Source organism: Balaenoptera acutorostrata, chromosome 14 (assembly GCF_949987535.1).
Source record: "Balaenoptera acutorostrata chromosome 14, mBalAcu1.1, whole genome shotgun sequence".
In the NCBI taxonomy this organism is placed as follows: Eukaryota; Metazoa; Chordata; class Mammalia; order Artiodactyla; family Balaenopteridae; genus Balaenoptera; species Balaenoptera acutorostrata.
Window position 1 is genome coordinate 25,951,338 of NC_080077.1, and position 16,399 is coordinate 25,967,736.

Consider the following 16,399-nt stretch of genomic DNA (forward strand, 5'->3'; position numbering starts at 1 on the left):
GTATTACAGTTATTTATTTACCTACTTGCCTCTTGCATTAAATCATAAGAAGGCAAAGATTGTCTTTTTTCCTGATATAATGCACCTAACAAAATGGTTATTTATGTTATATTAATATACATATCTACATATGTCACAGCAAAAAATTAGTGGAGTAGGTTAGAAGGATAGAATCTTAGAGTAATTTAGTCCCTACCTTCAATCCGCACCTTTACAGGTCGGATTGAAGGTAGGGACTAAATTTACAGGTTCCTTATTACAGGTCAGGAATTGCTCTAGAGACCAGCTAGATAAGCCTACAGGTGTGGCTACAGTCATGTTCTCTTTACTTTCCAACTCAGTGTTCTTTCTAGCACATCAAATCATCTCTATATTAAAAGGTTTAACTGTGAGTATTCATAGAGTGCTGTTAAAAGCATGCCACCACCCCAAACCCTGGGTACTAACCTATGTTCAGAAGCCTTAACTCTCCAGGGTGTAGAATTTCTCTCACTGTGTACAATTTTAAAGGTTGAATCTAACCCACAAGAATACTTTCAGGAATATCTTTGCAATTCATACATTGCATAGAAGACCACTTGAGATAGGAAAGGATGAAGAATGACTCCGATCATCTGTGGGGAGGGTCACATGTTGAGATGGGAAAGACTGAATCAGGTGGTTCGACTTTGATCTTGAGGCAGCTGCTACTTAGTTGAGCAAATCACTTCATCTCTGAACCGGTTTCCCCAATGAGACGAGCTGGTTCCTTCCAGTTCTGTTCTAAGAGTTAATATCACTGTTTGTCATTCCACATGCAGGTTTCTTTTCATCCCAACTAGCTTCTGGCTAAGAACCTCTTCCATTTCTCTGTGGTCATAGCAACTAGTACAGTGACTTCCTCACGGTAGGGAACTTATTAACCAGGCCCTGCTAGAGATACTGGAAGGTGAGGAGCAGAAACCCAACTAGGCTATGCTGAACCTCATGTCAAAAGCCAAAAGACTCAGAGCATCCATCGTATGTCGCCAGGGCTGCAGCAAGCACCCCAGGACACAGACAGACAGATAGATTGGTTCTGAGTCAGTTTCCTGTATCCTGTGGAGTCGAAAGGAAGACCTGCACACAGCAACGGGCCTTGTGAACAATGGTCACTTCCTGTGGTCAGGAGAGTCTGAGGGCGGGGGGTGGCCACTCACGGTTCAGACAGCACTTTCAGGCAGGGTGCTCCCGAGGCCACATCTGTAGACTGTTTCTCTTCAGATCTGCAATAAAACTTCTCTCCCTTTTTAACCTGTGTTAAAGAGTTTACAGTAAAGTAAACCTTGAACTTGCAAGAGTGAATTTAGCTTTCCCGTGGAGGGGGAGATAAGTAATACTCTGCTTATGGGTACAATAGCGTTGGATATTCACATACTCCGATGCCAACTTAACTATATTAATCTTTGTTTCCTCGTGTGAAAAATGTCAGTGCCATAGAAGTTTTAAAAAACCCTCCACACGCAGGAGGGAGGGGATATGGGGATATATGTATATATATAGCTGATTGACTTTGTTGTAAAGCAGAAACTAACACAGCATTGTAAAGCAATTATACTCCAATAAAGATGTTTAAAAAATTTTTTTTAATTAAACAATAAATAAATAACCCTCCACGGTTTTTATCCTAACACACAACTATATTAATAGTAGTAGTAATAGTGGTAGTCGACACTTTTGTAGTGCTTTTACTATTTGTCTGGCACTGTTTTGAGCACGTCACACATAATCCACCCATTTATGTAGGCTCAGCTGTGTGCACAATTTCATATCATAATGTTCAGTGCTAATTCTGTACCAGTATATGAGTTGTTCCACATCAGAAAAAAAGAGTGTGACTAGCAAAAGAATAATGATGTCAAAGAATAGTTGTGAGAATTAATAGCAAACAGTGAAACCGAATCGAGCGATTTCTTTTTGGTGTTGTGGGTCACGTGAGCTGCCCCATCTGCTGCAATGGAAAATGCTGAGAGATAAGAGAAACAAACGGGCTGGCTCTCGTGCTGCCCCGCCCCGGACCACACGAATATCGACTGCTCACCCCCGGTTCCCCTCACTTTCCAAGATGATCCTGGCTGATTCCAGGGTGTGAAACTCCGTATGAAAGATAGGGAGGTGTCAGCAGCTCAGCCCAGAAAGCTGGGGATTGGGCAGTGGCTTCCTGTAATCCCAGGCGCTGGCTGACTGCCCCGCTCTTGGCAGTGAGGGCTGGGAGGTAGGCTGGGAGACAGCTGTGCTAGCACTGCCGCCTGCACCGGCCCATGGAGCACTGGCCCCTCATGGAACTGCCTCACTATGTTCTGCCTGAAAGGTGAGGGGGCTTCGGGCCCACTGGGGTGGTGAAGCTACAGTTAGAAAAATGTTCGTCTGGCATCAGAGTCTAAATCCCAGGGCTAGTTCTCTTAGAATCAGAGTTTGAGGGAGTTTTGTTAAGCATGAAAGTGAAAAAGTCATTGTTCTTTTTTGGTTGCAAACAGGAAGAAAGACCTCCTGCTGGGGAGATGGAATTTTTCTTTTAGACAGAGAGGATATTTCTCTGTTTGGATGCGTTTTGGATGTGTTTTGTCATAGGCAACAGTAATTAAAAGTTTAGAATGAAAGGAAACTTAATAGTCTAAGTGGGAATGGTTTACAGCTGTAGTATGAGTCCTGTTAGAGAAGTTTCCATGCGATGAGTCGCTTGTGTAAAGGGTTAGAGTGAATAGAAAGGGGGAAGCGATTCTGTTGCTTTCGGCTTTAATGTGTGAATCCAGGAATTAAACTAATTTTACCGTAGAACAGACTTCTCGTTCTAGCTATGTGTGTATGGGTATAGTGCTTCGGGAAGCACTGGAAGATGGGCAATATATGAATATATGTAGTGATTCCCCCATCAGTTGGAGAGTATTTTCTCTTTTTAGGCACTTATTTTTTCTTCAACACTATTTTTCTTCCAACTCTTGTCATAATGTAATTAATTTAAGCATTTAAGAATCTGTTTCTTGATGAGATTGTTGGAATGGGGGAGTTAAAATGAATTTCCTTGGAACCAGAGTAGACTATTTTGTTCATATCTTTCAGTGTATATCATTGTGTTGATGCGAAATTCTTCATGGCTTTTCAATTTTTGGAAAGAAAGTGGCCCTGGCTTGCTCTGCTGATTTGCCCCTTTGTCCTGAGTCTATGACTGAGGTGTAGACCAGGGTTCTCTAGTCTCAGCCTTTACAGATTTAACCCTGACACCTTAAAAACCACCAAAGTCTTTAATATTAAACTTTGAGTTTGGGTTGTTTGTTTATATGGTTGGTATAAATTTGATCAAATCGACGGGGTAAAAGCAGAAAAGAACATCACATCTTTCTCTCCCTAAGAATTCAACTAGGGGCTTCCCTGGTGGCTCAGTGGTTAAGAATCCACCTGCCAATGCAGGGGACACGGGTTTGAGCCCTGGTCCAGGAGGATGCCACATGCCGCAGAGCACCTAAGCCCGTGCGCCACAACTACTGAGCCTGTGCTCTAGAGCCCACGAGCCACAACTACTGAGCCAGCGTGCCACAACTACTGAAGGCCGCACGCCTAGAGCCCGCCGCAACTAGAGAAAGCTGCACACGGCAACGAAGACCCAATGCAGCCCAAAATAAATAATAAATAAATAAATTTATTTAAAAAAAGAATTCAACTAATTCTTACTCTAAAGTGTATCTAGTTGCAGTGGATTTCTAAGAAGCCCCATCAGCAGAAATGAATTTGAATATTTCTGAAAAATAATTTTAGGTGAAATGAGTTATGGGCTTTCCTGATGCTTTCTCAAAAAATTGTTTGCTCAAAAAAAAACGTGTAACTATGAAGAGCCAAAATTCAGTATCATTGGATGAGTGTGCCTCCTAACCGAGCTGTCATTTCCCCAGCTGAAATCATTATGATCTAATGACAGCTTCCGGTTTAGGATTTTTAATTGAATGCAGGTGTGGAATTGTTGCAGGGCATGACTTCCGCCGCTTCAACGTGTTTGCGTCCACCCATTCCCATCACAGCCATTTCATTTTATTAAAGAATCTATCAATTTCATGGACTCTTAGTTTCCGAGGTAACTTGGGAGATTTTAGAAGGTCAAGTGAATGGCATGTGATGACAACTGAATGCTTTTATGCTGAAGTGTGTGTTCTAATCAGGACTCCACAATCCCTTTTAAAAAAAAAACAACCCACTTTCCCATCTCCCAGCAGCCAGGACAACAGTTGACATTTTGCTCTCTTCCTGTGATTTATAGCCTCTTGATTTACAATAATGATTTTTAAGTTGCCCTCTGTCTTACATGTGAGGCCAACCCAAGATAAAGTCATGGTGAGTGAGATTAAACACAGGAATATTAAGGGCTGCTTGTGTTGCTTTGTGTTCTTACTGCATTTGTGTTTCCCTCTGTTGGAGGCTTTTTCAGAGGACTTCATTAATTGGCCTGTTTCTGTGGCTCCCTGAGGTCCTAGGAACTATTGGTTATGATTAGCGTGGGTATTAAAGGAAGCATGATTGCCCTTCTTTTGGGTTCAATCGTGTCTGTGTATTTCTTTTAATTGTTGAAGAAAACACATCAGACAGCCTCCCACATGGATGCAGGGTTTCCTTTTCTCCATTTATACTACTTTTTTTCTGAAGTCATGTCTACTCAGCTTTTGGTCAATTTGGTGCTAGAAAAAGTGCCTTCTTGGAAGAGAGATGTCATCTTTGTCACTGTTGTTGGGTATAATAGCTCGTATAGTTACAATCACCCTCTACTGTTGCCATTGAAGTAGCTCAGATACATTCACTCCACCCACGTTTTCTTCCTATGGGCAACATCTGAGCTCCCAGTCTCTGGGAAGATGTTCTCTCAAGTTCTGCCAAGGTCCCTGTCGTTAACAAAGCCGAGGTGTGTTGTTCCTTCACTGTGTAATCAGCAGTCTGGGAAGTGAGTTTCCAGCCAGTCAAATAATATGATTCACAGGAAACTACCATGCATATATTGTATACCATTCATGGATGATTTTATTCAAAAAATTAGAATAAAATATTTTTACCTCCAAAACTGCATGGAACATAATTAAGTTTCTCCGAGACGATTCAGAAAATGCAGATTTCTTAATTACAGTGCACCAGCTTCAACTTTATAAATATTAATTATCTTTTCAGTACATCTCTAACTCTGAAGACTATCCTTTTCTTTTAATTTCCAATCTATCACAGATAGGTGTTTTGTAAAACATAAAATCACATGCTGTGGGCTGTCACCACAATGTCAAACAGGTGTAATAAAGTTCTTAAACATTTTATTTCGTTTCCTATAGTAATCTTACTGTAGACTGTTAACAAAGCGTTGGCACTTGTAAGTAGACAAATCTGTATAGTTAGTAGACACTTCTGTATTAGTTTCCTAGAGCTGCTATAACAAATTACCACCAAGTGAGTGGCTTAAAACAGGAATTTCTTCTTTCAGTTCTAGAGGCTAGAGTGTGACCTCAGGTGCTGGCAGGGTCTTGCTCCCTGTGAAGTCTCTAGGGCAGAATCTTTCCTTGCCTCTTCCAGTTTCTGGTGGCCTCAGGTATTTCATGGCTTGTGGCAGCACCTATGCCTCTGTCTCCACATGGCCTTTCTACCTGTGGGTCTCTCTGTGACTCTCTGTCACTTGATTTTCTTATTAGGACACCTGTCATTGGATTTAGGGTCTACCCTAATCCAGTATATGACCTCATCTTAACTGACTACATCTGCAGACTCTACTTCCAAATAAGGTCACATTCTGAGGTTCCCAGTGGACATGGATTTTGGGGGGGACATTAGTCACCCTATTAGAATGGACCATGCATAGTCACATGGATTGAGAGTAGCATTATAGGAGGTGTATTTAATGCAGAGCTGTAAGAATGGCTGTCCAGTGTAGCTGCTGTGATGATGTATTTGAAATGTGTAGCATTGCAAGTTTGACAAGTTTGTATGTGTAGGTAGAAGGGTTGAATGTACCCACTATGATCAGTCATGCAAAAGAAAATGTTGCCTTTTTATTTCCTATAAAGGATCCAGTTTCCTTCATGTACTCTGATCCTGCTGAGACGGGGAAAAACAAAAAACAAAATTGAACTTCAGTTCACTGCAGTCAACTCAGTGTGAGCCAAAAATTTAAACAGTTGCATTAGCTAGCTTAGCCTGTGGGATGAATCGGTCTCTCAGAATTCTATTATCTCCTTCTCTCCAAAGTGGATTCTGTTAAGTTCCTCCCTTATTAATATAACAGAAGTGATGCATGCTAAGTTATGTACTTTTGAATCGTTGACTTTCTCATTACCTAATTTTTGAAATGTTAAAGCAGGATGCTTCCGTGTAGTTGCGTTTAAAACATAAGGTATTTTTTAGTGTCCTCACTCTTAATATGGAAAGGATTAATACATACATCCTTTTGTACTCTTAAGAATAATTTCAGTACGTTTCGTGAGAATCGTGAATCTTAATTTCTGAATTTAATATTGATTTTACCTGGCCTGCATTCTCTCCAGGATTTAAACCTGGCTTTGGGGTTGGACTAGATTCTTTCCCTTACACTCCTCTTACTGTCATCCAAGATCCAGAAATTGAGTTTCATGGATTGGAAAAGTGGTGCATTCTGTGGAGTGGGTGTATCCCAGCTGCCTACATACTCAGCATGGTAGGGTCCTGTCTGCATCCTTTTCTGCTTCACAAGTTACAGATTTAGGAAAGCCTTTAGGTTGTCCAATAATAGCAGAGTTATGTTGGAGATTACAGCTATGAACTATGTCAGGCATGTATTTCTGTTCCCGAGAGGGCAGTTCATCGTAGAAATTCAGCTCTGTCCTTCCTCCTCGTGCACCCTGGAACAGATCACGGGCCTCTTTCCAGTTGTCTCGTGTATGTTGTACATGTAAAAGAATTCCTTAGATTCTTTTCTTGGCAGCATTTGGAAAATAATGTCTGGAATCAGAAACAGATTTGTTATTTCTGTGCTGAAACAAGTGCATTTTTCAAGTTAGCAAGCAACCATTTGCTCTGGAAGGTTCCACACCCCTTCTTAAATCCAGTAATAACCTGTCAAGTAAGTGTTGAGCAAAGTTTATGCAATTTTACTATTTGATTGTGAGCATCATTTTAAAAGGCTTGAACAATCAAAATGCAAAGTGACCCTGGGAATATTGCATCTGTGTGAATCTGGACATTTCATTATCATACATTCAGATTTTGAGTTTTACTTAAATTAGGAGCAGCCTTTAGGACCATAGTCCTGCAAGCCTTTCCTCCTTTCATTTAAAAATTGCATATAATTGCTAGCCGATAACCTATAGCTACCAAGAGGAATTCACATTTGCTAAATCTGCAATTTAAAGTAGCACTTTTAATAAACACACGGATGATATCATGCATTTTTCAAACTGGCGGGCAAAGCCCTTGAAATTTAATAAACCAAACAAAGCTAGCCCTTTATTTCCTTTGTCTTTCCCTTGAAAACTTTCTCATGCTTTCCAGTTCTCTTTCTTCCTTCCACTACTGATCAAAATCTTGCTTTTACATATGTTGCAGTAGAAGCCAGGTCACTGTGCTGAAGAGGTGATATAATAAAAACTAGGAGATGCCATCCTTAAGGAATGAAAGAGCAGTTAACAGAGCTTTGCTGCCTGAAGCGCGCAGGGCTGGGGGTCTGCTCGTCTGTGGAGCATGCTCTGTGCGAGGATAGTGCCCTGGGTGATTTGGTGGAACTGAATCAAATGACTCGAATTACCAAAAGCTTTGGCAGAGGTTTCCGTTAGATTCTCCATTTGAATATCTCCTGTCCCGTTTTTACCTATTTTTGTTTTCTTTATTTGCTGATTTCCGTGTCTCTTTTTTTCTAGTTTTTCCCTCTCCTCCTCTCCTCCTCCTCTGATTGCTCATTGAGGGGGCTGCGTTATACCTAAGCCGGATTGAACTCCCTCTAGTTACGAAGGTGCAGATCAGTAATCTGCACACGCGTTAGTAAAGGTGATAGTTAATAGACGAAGGCAGATGGACCAGTGTGATAAAGGCAATTTACCACTCAGGACATCATGTCACCACCATCAGCCAGGCACAAAGGTATGCAGGGGTATGTATTTTTCTATTTTAAACATCAGCAGAAAATACTGCCGGAACAACCTGAGGGCCTTTAAGCAATTAATAGCTTTTGCATGATTGAACGTATTGGGGACGCAGGGTAAGAAGATGGATATTCCTAGATTTGAAAAATGTCCATTGTTTTGTAAAATCATACATAGCAGTTGGATTTGAAATTAAGAGGTCTTCATTTGACAGGCAGTAGTATAATGACTAACTATTGGCTATGATATTAGCAATGTCCATTCTCCATCTGGTGATTATGTCATGTTTATCGGGTTTTGTTAACTTAAATTGGGTTTAGAATTTGTATTGTTGTTACTGTCAAAATGTGGCTAATACTGAGAGCCATTGAGACAAAGGCCATGCTGGCTTGAATGAGGATTTAATTTGGGGGGTGGGCTTGCATGATAAGAGCAATGTGAGTGCTCGTCTCCACTTCTTCGTTGGAATGTCTTCTTATAACAAAAAGATATAAATAGCATAAATTGAGCTTTAGGAACTGGGAGTTGAAATATAGTTTAAGTGAATTTATATTTAAGTGGAGTATAAAGGGTTTTCAAAGGTCAGATTATGTATTACATGTTTGTTCTTGAGAAATTTGGCAAGAGGCAAGACAGCACTTGGAAACAAAAGAGAAAAATTCCCTCCTCTGATGACCATAAGAGGACATCTATGCTCCTTATGGTTTTATTTCACTGCGTGAAACTGTGCGAGCTTTGGAAACTTTTAGAATGAAAGTTGGGACACGTGCCTCTGCTCTCTGATATGTGGAGGGGGAGGGCCGGAGGGATGCCCTGCGACTTGCCCGGGGTGTTCTTAGGAGAGGGAAGAGAGAGGGGATCCAGAATGGTTAAGGTGGCTTCAGGAAAGGCAGGAGTCCAGGAGATTCCAGAGTTGGTAGAAGGTTGGCTGGGGAAAACCAAGAAGCTGAGAGTCGTGACTTTTCTGTTTTCACACAGAAAAGGTTCCTCAGCAGATGAAAAGGGAGCCCCAGAAGATGCCTGTGAGGTGGCATGGTGAGGGAGAACAAGGCATAGGGGAGCACCTAGCCCCAGATGGTACTCCGTCTCTCCTTCCTTGGCCATCTCTTAGAAATTTGGAGTTTTTCTTTAACCCAGTCCTCATTTTTAAGAGGACAAAGGAAGCTCTAGTTCCTTCTTTTCCTGCAAAAGTGTTGCTATAACAGAATACCTAGTTTTATGCAAAAAAAGGGCCAATATTATCCCAAGGTGGCTAATTTATATATCTAGATTCATCCAAAATTTGTTGATATTCTGAAATACCTCTGAGGTTCATCACATCTGACCAAACTGTTTTGATAGAATTTAGGGTGTAAGTATTAATTCATCAGATGTTAATGGGTACTTACCATTTGCCTGGCTCCCCCCGACCCAGGAAAGCCTTCCATCTCACACGGTCCTGGACTTCTCCCAGGCCCAGGTCTCCCCGGCACCCAAGACCTTCCCAGCTGCTTTCCTGTCCTCTCAAAAGGCATTACTGCTTGCGCCTGATTTGGGGGTTCCTCTTTCCCCAAGATTGACTTTGAGAACAAAGCAAAGCCAGAGACTTTTTTTTTTTAATATTTTATTTATTTATTTATTTATTTATGGCTGTGTTGGGTCTTCGTTTCTGTGCGAGGGCTTTCTCCAGTTGCGGCAAGTGGGGGCCATTCTTCATCGCGGTGCGCGGGCCTCTTACTATCGCGGCCTCTCTTGTTGCGGAGCACAGGCTCCAGACGCGCAGGCTCAGTAATTGTGGCTCACGGGCCCAGTCGCTCACGGCATGTGGGATCTTCCCAGACCAGGGCTCGAACCCGTGTCCCCTGCATTGGCAGGCAGATTCTCAACCACTGCGCCACCAGGGAAGCCCAAAGCCAGAGACTTTTTAAAGGGTTTCCCTGCTAATGATGACCCAGATAACAAAACATTAACAGATTAATCTATGAAGAAGATTCAAGAAATCCCAGCTCTGTCCGTTAATAACATAAGCTTGAGTAAAGATCTCCTTAGCTTTGAGAGTAGCAGCTACCTGACAAAAGATCAAGGATTAAATAATAACTTACATAAAATGCTGGACCTTTTCTCACAAGTATGTAGTAACGTTAGTTAGGTGTGACCTCTCTAAGTGCTTCATAAAGTTACTGATTAGACTTACCTTGGGCCTGTGCAAGTAAAGACCGACTTCTACCACAATTTGTGAATACAATGTTAACTATCATATATAGTGAAAAAAGGCAGATATCCTTCTGGTTTTTCACTGCAACATATTTACACCAACTTTTGTAAAGTTTTCTGGAATCACCGTTGTATAAATACACCCAGATGAATACAAAGAATCATAAGTCACATATACTGGCAAATGAGCACTGTAGCAACACAAATATTTTGAAAGCGGGGGAGGCCAAGGAGAGTATCCTGACGCGGTTCTAACTGCTCCAGTGGAAGTGTTTGCTCCCACAGCAGTTGAGACGAAAACCATTCCTTTTTGGAAATGGAAATGTTCCTGGCAGAACAAATACTTGATAAAAGTTTAAAACAAGATTTGGGCTGCTTATATGGTGCCTTTTATAAAACTGCTTTGTATTAAAAAAAAAATCTCTCCATATCTATAGATGAGAGGAACGGATGGGTGGGTAGTTTTATCCTTCATAGGTAGACATGTCCTTATTTCAGGTTGACTGTTGAGGAATCGGTAACTGGCTCTCCTTAATTGCTGGAGTATTTCTCCTTTCACTCAATTCCTTCTTCCATTGTTAATTGGCCCATTTTCCACCTCAGAGAGAACAGGTTAGTGAGTGTACGAGTTGTCCAGCTGAATTGTCAGTAAATTACAAAGGAAGTTAAAAAAAAAAGTAGCAGACTCGAAAGATGACATTGTGCGTCCATTCCTCCAAAAAAGCAGGGTCCATAAACGACGGAAGGACTGAATGCAGATGAGTAAATTTTTGATGGCTTTAAGCATGATTTAAAGCATTGGTTAACATGAGATAAAACATTAGTTTGATATTTGCCATCACTTTTAGGTTTGGGATTATATGATTTCAACAGAGACAGCTTCTTTTCAGTCACCTATTGCGAACATCTAAAGCTTAAAGGTCCAGTATGTTTTCTGCTTCCCACAGAAAGTTAATGTTGGTATGGCAGACATTATAAATCTTTATTTATATGCTTTTTTGGCTTATAGTAACAAATTTGGCTAGAAGTGAGTTTGTCTTAGTTGCTCCCCGCCTCTCACTCACCTTCATGAAATCATTGAATAGATCCATTGTTGGAGTGTTATCTGCAAAAGATAAAGTGTCTGTGAACTGAGGGGAAAACAGGAGCCCCTAAAATAGATGAGATTCCTTTGGCACATGACATACCAAAGGCTTCTCCCCGACTGCTATTTTGGACAGTGTTTGACTAGGTTTTCTTTAATTTTCCCTTTCCCTCATTTCAACATTGGAAAGTGACCTTCCTGCTCTGTGTATGAAGACCAGCTACCTTTCTCTGTCTCCTGCTTGATATTGGCCCCTAGCAACTCTGTGATGTCTGCGATTAGGTCAGGCTGAGGGATGCCCGATAGAGAAGCAAGAGAACAGGCAGGCTTCTCTCTGCCAGAGTCGTGCTTCCGCACAGCGAGAAGTCTCATGTCAATTCTAAGATAATTCTCTAATCAGTGTCAAGAGCCCTTTGCTGCTTTTCAGTAAGGGACTCTAGTATTTGTGATGTACTGATAATTCCCACATTTCTATCTCCAACTGGGACCTCTCCCCTAAATTTCAAATGTGAATATCCAACTGCCTCCTCCACGTTTCCAACTGGATGTCTAATGGACTTCATGAACTCCTGGTCCCCTTCCCGCTTTGTCCCCACATCTGTCCCACTGCAACCGTCCTCATTTCCATAGGTGGCAAATCCACTTTTGCAGTTGAGCAGGCTATAAACCTTTAAGTCATATAAGATTCCTGTTTCTCTCTTAACCTCCCCCGTTTAATGTCAGAAAATCCTATTGACTCAATTAAAAAAAAAATCTTTTCTGGGATCTGACTACCTCTGGCCACTTCTACTGCCAGCTCCTTGCCTGGGTCTCACCTGGACGACTCTCACAGCTTCCCTTGAGAGCCTGTTTTCAACCCAGTAGCCAGAGTGAACCTTTGAAAACCTAGGTGAGCTCATGCCACTCCTTTGCTCAAAACACCTTTCACTCAGAGTAAAAGCTCAAGCCTTGGCAATTTCTCGTTGTTTTGGGAACATCAGTCACAGGCCAAAACTAAACCATAGAGGAGAAAAGTGGTTTTCTAAGAACCACAGAACTTGTAGCTGTGTCAGATCCTTTATTCTGGCAGAAAATGCAAAGGTTTCCTTGCTGAAACCACAGCCCCAGGTGAGTAGTGTTCTTGTCCGGTGCTCGTGGAAGGTGTGGTCTTCAATAAGATGCCTTCATCTTTTCTGCAGTGGGAATGAAGATCATTCCAATCTGTCTCATTTTATCATCAAATGTAGCCATTTGTGTATTTAATGCAGCTACCAAGGTGTACCTTTCGTTTTTAAGAAATAAATTTGATAAGAGAGTTTCTGTTGGAATTTTGGAAAATGGATTCCCATGGCTTTTTTTTTTTTTTTTTTTTGGATAGGGATTAAGTTAGAACTAAACAGTAGGGAGCCTATCCATATTAGGAAGCTAACAGAAATATTTAATAAGCAGCTCAGTTTTTATTCTTATGCATATACTTGTTTTGCTGAGCCTTGGTTTGTTATAAGGAATATCAGAAAGTCCTCTCATGATAAGTGCTTGATATTTTACTCTTTCATAGAACCCCGGCTTTTTTCTTTTCCCTTTCATAGCATTATTAAAATGGAGGGCAGGCTCTGACCCACTCATTGAGTGAGATTTGCAGGTTCTTTGTGACATACCACGTCATGTGTTTGGTAGTGAAAGGTGCTGTGACTTCCCCACTAGATTCTAAGCTCCTTGAGGGCTTATCCCGTTATCTTGACCAAAAAAGAATTCCAACTGGTATTTGCGATTAAAGGAATGAAATGTAATATTTAACCTAGTTTAGGTGGAAAGGACTTCATCCATCACTCTCCATGAAAATAAATGGACTCTTCTGAGGATAACTTAAAATAGAAAAGTGGATTTTTCTACTTTCAATGGGACTGAAAATATGCAGGCAATAAGCAGAGCAGGAAAGATTTTTAACTTTCAAAGTTTTATTTTCTATAGCAACCTGATAGAAAAATCTAGTGCAACGATTTCAGTCATTAATGGCTTGTTAAGATGGGGAAGCTGATCAGAGAGGAGGAGGAAGGTTAATGTGTTTCTAGAAATTCAAACATTCAGAACAAATGAGTCTAGACTTTGTGGTGACAGGGAGGGAGACATGCTTCCCAGGTACCTTCTTGGTCTTTGAAGTGGCAGGTCACCATCAGGGAAATGGCCAGTCCCCTGCTGGCTCCTCTCAAGCACCGTCCTGAAGTGGTTACACTCCTCCTAAAGGACTGGGGATTTACTCACTAAGGAGAAGCGCAGCCTTTAAGCACTTTCTTCCCTCTTGAATTTTCAATTGGAAAAAAACAAAAACAAAAAACTCTGCTCCAATGCATAGTCCCATGAATGGGCAGTTGACTGTAGATAAAAGGAAAGTGATAAAATTATCTTTAGAAATATGAGATTATTTTCTTTTAGCAAGTCATCATTTAAATATGGGACTTTTTCCTTTTTATATCTATTTAAATATTTCTATTGAAATTTTATCTCATTTGACCTTCCTATCCCTGATTCTAAATTTTCAGATCCACTGGATTATTTTCTAGGGTTCCCCTGTATGCATTTCACTCTATTTCCATTACAACACTTGTTCCGCATTTTCTCCGTCAATATGCTTACAATTTGGTCCCTGTGTTTTTCTGTCCATGTTAGGTACTATGAGAACAAGCTGGTTATTATTCAGGACCTTATATCAGAGTGTACCTAGAGGTGCTTTATTAATATCTGTTAGTGAATGGGTGCTTAGCTGCATTAAGGACTTTATTTCTTCCCCTTTACCTCTGTGAACTATTACGGTTATTAAAAATCACAGGAACTTTAACCTGTAGGTTGTGTTTTCAGCTCAAATAAAACGAAAACGGTGGGCCCATCCATCATTTTAATGACCAGCTGAGATCTTACTAAAATGCACGTTCAGGATGGTGAGCCTGAAATCTGCATGATGTGATTAACCACAAGTAAAATTTTTGCATGTGAAGCAGAAAGACTCTTAACCTAGGAGTCAGAGTTTCTCATCCTGAGTCTATCATTTACTGACTCTGAGGAAGCCACTTAACCACTGAGCCATTTTCCCCATCTAATAAATAGAAGTGGCCGCCCTGCCTACTTGATGGGGTGATTCTGTGGGAATCAAATGAGATAAAGTACCTGGAATGTTATTGGGGAAACTGGCAATTCTCTTGCTTCCTCCTCGTTCATTTTCCTATACTTCCTGTCAATTCCCCCTTTTTAATATGTTCTGGAACCTGCCTCTCCTCTTCATCCCCTGGGCTAGCACTGCCTTAGTTTGATGACTTAGCATTTCATGCTTTTATTGGTTTATCGGGAGTCTAACTTTCTGATTCTAGGCTAATTGCTCTCTGATCCCCTACTTCAGACCCTATCCAGAATGTAACAGACCTCATCATGTTTCTTCTCTTACTGTAACTTTTCAGTTCCTCCCCCGCCAATAACATTGCCTTCAGGATAAAGTTTAACTTCTTTAATACGATGCAGGGGAGCCCTTTATAAAAGAACATCTCCCTGTTTTCCTCTTCAGCCTCAATTCTCACTTGCCTCTTCCCCCATCCATATTCACCACTTTTGCTCATCTTTCTTTGCACGTGTCAGGACCCTCAGCTTAGGAGGACTATCTGTTTCTCCCGTCACATCTACCTAACATTTAGATTGGACCGACAGGACTTAGTTCATACATTACCTCGTCTTGGAAGCTCTCCATCATTAACATTCCAAAGCCGGTTTTTAAGCTCTCTTCCGTGCTGCCTGTCACATTGTCATGCAGCTGTCTGTCTTCTTGTGCTAGGCAATAGGAACCTAGAAGGCAGGGCATGTGTATCAGTCATTGTCCTTGATGCTAAGAATCACATAAGACTTGATTGAGTTAATTCATTCATATTTGAAAATCTTTAAAAATATGAGGGAAAATTCTGGTGTATCATCTGGCTTAGCATTAGAAGCAAAATAGAAAACATTACCCTGCCCGTGTATAAAGTTATAAACTGTTCACACCTGGGATACTGAGGCTCATTTCCAACTGTTCTCTTTAAGTAGGTTCCAAGGAGTTGAAATGCATTAAGAATTGCACAAGTAAGATTTTTTTTTTTTAGTCTGGGAAGAAGTAACTATGCCAAAAAAGAAGTCCTAAAGTAATTTGGGTTTTACCTGGGTAAACCATGTTTGGGATGCAGGACCACATTATTCTGTAGGAATAAGTGACACGGATATTGTCAACCAAAGCCAGGTGTTCGGGTCTAGGGATTTATGACCTGGATGGTGGTGCATACCAAAAATATTAACCCATTCAAGACGAGGACAGATAAACAATTTAATGATGGAGCCATAATTGATTATCCAGGTAAGATAGTATGTTTGAGTCTTCTGGAACTCAGGAATCCAAATCATGGAATACTGCGCCTCTGCTCTACCAACCGTGATATGCAGACTCTGGCCCCGTGATGTTCATCACCTGCCGCCATGCCTGTCATCGTGTTACACTACATGGCAAAAAGGGACTCTGCAGATGTAATCAAGGTTACTACTCAGTGACCTTAAGAAGGGGAGGTTAGCCTGGATTATCTAGGGTGGGCCTCATGTAATCACATGGGCCTTAAAGAGCAGAGCCGCTGGCGAAGGGGGAGTGGGAGAGGCTCCAAGTGTGGGAAGGATTCAGTGTGCTCTTGCCAGCTTGAAGATGGGGGGAGCCACCGGGAAACCTTGAGAAGGAACTGAATTCAGCCAACACCTGAATGAGCTTGGCAGCAGCTCTTCCTCTACAGCCTCCAAGTAAGAGCCCGCACCAGACGACACCTTGATTTAGGCCTTGTGAGACCCTAAGCAGAGAACCCAGCCAAGCCTGCTGGACTTCAGAGCTGTACAGCCCTGAGATAAATAAGTGGGTATTGTTTCAAGGTGCTGAATTCATGGTATTTTGTTAAAACAAAAATGGGGCTGATGTATGGGAGCTTCTTAGTTTGGGAACCTTTCTGTTAGGACACTTGATTTCCGGTGGCCCTTCATATTGAATGGGCTATGTTTGACA

The 16,399-nt window shown here is 41.3% G+C and overlaps 1 protein-coding gene across 5 annotated transcripts in view; it reads left to right on the forward strand.

Annotated features, from left to right (window-relative positions):
* Positions 1–16,399, forward strand: part of NHSL1 (NHS like 1) — a 246,699-nt gene that overhangs the window by 140,323 nt on the left and 89,977 nt on the right. Inside the window, exon 1 of one of the 5 annotated variants that reach the window (XM_057527886.1) lies at positions 2,091–2,329. The exons of the other annotated variants lie outside the window; for them this stretch is intronic. Coding sequence (XP_057383869.1) covers positions 2,314–2,329 — 16 coding nt within the window. The 5' untranslated portion in view covers positions 2,091–2,313. Of the gene's footprint in view, positions 1–2,090; positions 2,330–16,399 lie in introns of those variants that run through there. 5 annotated transcript variants of the gene reach the window in all.